Here is a 4,005-nt window from a genome sequence, read left to right on the forward strand (position 1 = left end):
GGACAATATCTGCTAGCAATGGGTTTTGATCGTTACAAATATTGGAGGGTCCCACATCAATTAGAGAAAGGAACAAGTGCCAGCGAGGACGCTGGGTCCCGAAGGGAGGTGGATCGTGAGATCCCACATCGGTTGGAGTGGAGAACGAAACATTCTTTATAAGGGTGTGGAAACCTCTCCCTAGCAGATGCGTTTTATAAACCTTGAGGGGAAGTCCAAACGGGAAATCTTAGAGATGACAATATCTGCTAGCGGTGGGTTTGGGTCATTACAAATATTGGGGGGTTCCACATCGATTAAAGAAGGGAACAAGTGCCAGTGGACAATATCTGCTAGCAATGGGTTTTGATCGTTACAAATATTGGAGGGTCCCACATCAATTAGAGAAAGGAACAAGTGCCAGCGAGGACGCTGGGTCCCGAAGGGAGGTGGATCGTGAGATCCCACTTAGAGAAAGGAACAAGTGCCAGCGAGGACGCTGGGTCCCGAAGGGAGGTGGATCGTGAGATCCCACATCGGTTGGAGTGGAGAACGAAACATTCTTTATAAGGGTGTGGAAACCTCTCCCTAGCAGATGCGTTTTATAAACCTTGAGGGGAAGTCCAAACGGGAAATCTTAGAGATGACAATATCTGCTAGCGGTGGGTTTGGGTCATTACAAATATTGGGGGGTTCCACATCGATTAAAGAAGGGAACAAGTGCCAGTGGTGGGTTTGGGTCATTACAAATATTGGGGGGTTCCACATCGATTAAAGAAGGGAACAAGTGCCAGTGAGGATGCTGGGCCCAAAAAGGGGTGGATTGTGAGATCCGAAGCATTATTTATAAGGGTATAGAAACCTCTCATTGGCAGACAAAATTTAAAACCTTGAGGGGAAGCTTGAAAGTGGAAACCCAAATAGGACAATATCTGCTAGTGGTGGGCTTGGGCCGTTACCGTTCGAAATCATTTTGGACTATACAACCCCTAGTAAGATGAAAATTTAAGACTACCTTCAATTGATTAATGCATTTTCTCTTCAAAAAAGATTCATAGAGTTTAAGATAAGTTTTGTGTTAAATTTGTATAGAGGTATTGTGAAGTTATTGTGAATACTCTGAGAAAAATATTGAATATTGCAGCAACTGGATATACAGAGTATTATTTTGATGCTGGATCTGGAAAAGTAAGCAGGTAAGAATGAATACCCACTTTATTATAGGCAGACCTCTAAATCCATTGGTGTTTCTGAATCTTTGTTGCTAAAGAATCACCATTTCTCAGGCATGTAGAACACTGGAATGTTCCTAAAATGGCTTTACTGAACCAAATTTTGAGACCCACTCGAGCTTGGTTGTGGTTTAAGAAACCAGGTGCTGCCTGATTCTTCTTTCTCATTAAGAACACAGCTTAGATCATAAACCTTTTCTTGTCAATGTTTTAATTTGATCTAGAAATCATATTTTGTGGGGTAATGTAAGGAAATTATATGTAATAGAGAGTTTTTTTTTTTTTTTTTCTTTTTGTTTTTGTTTCATAAAGTATTTGTAATAGATAGAGATTTATACAGATGGAACATGGAAGAATGAGATAGTATACAGCAGGTTGATTGGTGCCTACCTTTTTCTCTGAGTGGAATCTGCCGATTGAGAATTTGAGTTATTAAAGTTTTTCTCTTTTTAAAAAAAAAATTATTCATTAAAAAAGTTAATGAATAACTTTTATTTGAGATTCAAACCATTCCACGTGAAAGATCGATCGTGTCAAATTTAAATGATTCTAAACATACATTCTAGAATTGTAAAGAAACTTAGCCATTGATTAAAAGAAAAGTAAGAACACGAATTACTTTGATCACATTTGTTTGGGATTCGAATCACTCTAGTAAAATTATAAAGAAACCGACTCTTACCGACTCTTGGCCAGATGGAAGAAAAAAGGTTATAGAGGGAAGAAAAAAGAAAAAAGAAAAAAAAAAAAGTTCTTTTTACTACATTTTTCAAGTCTTCACTACAAAGATAATATACAATAAAAAAAAATTGACGTTTGGTACTTTATTTAATCATTCATCGTAATTTGTAACTATATAAGAATAAATTAAAACCACATTGGAAGTATCTCGATTATTTTTTTTTTTAATGTGAAATTGATTGCAACTTGATTTTAATAAAACTTGACTTTATATTGTGATAATTTAAACAACATAGTAATTTCCTTATTCATTGTACGATTGAGATGTCTGTTAAAATTCATTGTATGATTGAGATGTCTTAATCCATATCAGTGTCCCTTACTTATATACCCATAATTTTCTCCTTAGTTAGTCACCTACACACCAACCATTCTCAACAATAGAATAAGTCCTTAGAATAGAATAAGTCAAGTAATTCAATCAAAATTTACGTTAAATAAGTTAGAATAAATTTTTAGAATAGAATAAATCAAGCCATTTATAATTATCTTCAAAATCATTATTCTAAAAAATTAAATGTGCCAAGCTAAACATTAAATTAATTTTAAAGAATTAAAAATGTGTTAAAAGTGATTCTAAACGTGAGTTTAACTATTTCAAAATCACTTTCAAACATGTCTAAATCATCGACCTTCACAACTTCAACCAACATTCAAAACAATTGTTCATCAAAGAAGCTTCTCCCTTTTTCTACTAGTTCAATAAACCCTAAATTTAACTTTATGCAAGGATTAAATTATTATGAATCATTGAATATAATTAAATCTAATATATTTATAAATGTCTCACCTAATTTTTTCAAAAAAATAAAAAAATAAAAAGAAAACTCAATTATTCAATTGGAAAAAGTTGGGAAAATGTGGACTTGTCAAAGGCGGCGACAGCTAAGAAGAGAATACCATAATTGAATACTCGGATAGACCCGTCCAAAGATAGTCAAATTACTCTTTTGCCCCTACCATTTCTAGCTTTTTTTTTTCTTTTTTTTTTTAATATATAGAAAATTTGAGTGATAAATTGAGTCGTAAATTTTCATTAAATATTTAAAAATAAATAAATAAATGTTTTTTTAACAATTTTTTATTTTTTAAAAAGTTTAAGATATTTAATTAAATTAAAGAAAGAAAAAACCCAAAATGGTCATTTAGAAAAGTATGGGAAAGGATTTTGTCAAAGAAACCCTAATAAACAATATCAAGTTGCCGAATGACGCGTTTGTTTTTTCTTCTTAGCATATTCCGTTTCAACTTTCCCAAAATACCCCTGCAAAATCACCATTTTAACCCAATCAAATCCCGCCACGTCATAACCCACGACTCCCCCTTCAGTCACCGATGAATAACATTATCAAAGTCTCCGTACCCTCGTTTTCTCGTACACCTTCTCTTTCTAGATCCACTGACATTCCCGGAAATTCCCAGAGCCCTTTCTTCAACCACTTGGTATTTATCGTTTCTTTTGGATGAATTTTTTTAGCATGGTAGCTCTTTTTCTGATGTTTTAGAGATCTTTTTTCGCTTTTCTAGTTGTTAGATTTTCTTTTCTTCTTTTCTTGTTCGATTTGGCGCTGGATGTTGAGGATTTGGATGCTGTTATCTGTTGGTTCATCAATTCGTAGATCTATCTCTTAGGTGAGTTCTTTTTGAGATATTTGTGTCTTTTTGTACTGTATTGTTTGATTTCTCGTAATATTAGGTTCAGATCTCCATGTTTTTTTTTTTCTTTTCTTTGAATTAGCTACTTTCTGTTGTCTGAGTGATTCTGGATGCGCTTCGCTTCTTGGATGTGTTTTTTCGAAGAAAGTTTCATGGATCTGTGAGGTTTACAATATGTATGTTATGTTTGCGGCTAAAAGGATAGATTAGTAGATGTGAAAACGGAGATCTGAAGACTTTGTATCTGAACGGCTCAGTTTCTATCCTTGGTTCTGTGTTATTCCATGAAAAGGATGTACTCTATGAGGTTCAATTTGATTTTTGTGGATTGGAAACCTCAGGAACACAACACAAGGCGAATTCAAGACAATTAGTCTTTTTTTTTTTTTTTTTTTTT

The 4,005-nt window shown here is 33.9% G+C and overlaps 2 protein-coding genes across 4 annotated transcripts in view; both read left to right on the forward strand.

The window, feature by feature from the left end:
- Nucleotides 1-1,609, forward strand: part of LOC111460260 — a 6,112-nt gene extending 4,503 nt beyond the window's left edge. Inside the window, exons 4-5 of the mRNA XM_023103432.1 lie at nt 1,124-1,175; nt 1,266-1,609. Of these exons, the coding sequence (XP_022959200.1) occupies nt 1,124-1,175; nt 1,266-1,365 (152 nt within the window). The 3' untranslated portion in view covers nt 1,366-1,609. The remainder of the gene's footprint in view (nt 1-1,123; nt 1,176-1,265) is intronic.
- A 1,690-nt stretch (nt 1,610-3,299) lies between these two features.
- LOC111460240 (protein BPS1, chloroplastic-like) overlaps nt 3,300-4,005 on the forward strand; it is a 3,332-nt gene continuing 2,626 nt past the window's right edge. The window contains exons 1-2 of one of the 3 annotated variants that reach the window (XM_023103401.1): nt 3,333-3,395; nt 3,480-3,584. The gene's annotated coding sequence lies outside the window, so the exon portion shown is untranslated. Of the gene's footprint in view, nt 3,396-3,445; nt 3,585-4,005 lie in introns of those variants that run through there. The other 2 variants (XM_023103402.1, XM_023103400.1) reach the window with 2 other exon arrangements.

This window comes from Cucurbita moschata, unplaced genomic scaffold (genome assembly GCF_002738365.1).
Source record: "Cucurbita moschata cultivar Rifu unplaced genomic scaffold, Cmos_1.0 Cmo_Scf00023, whole genome shotgun sequence".
NCBI lineage: Eukaryota > Viridiplantae > Streptophyta > Magnoliopsida > Cucurbitales > Cucurbitaceae > Cucurbita > Cucurbita moschata.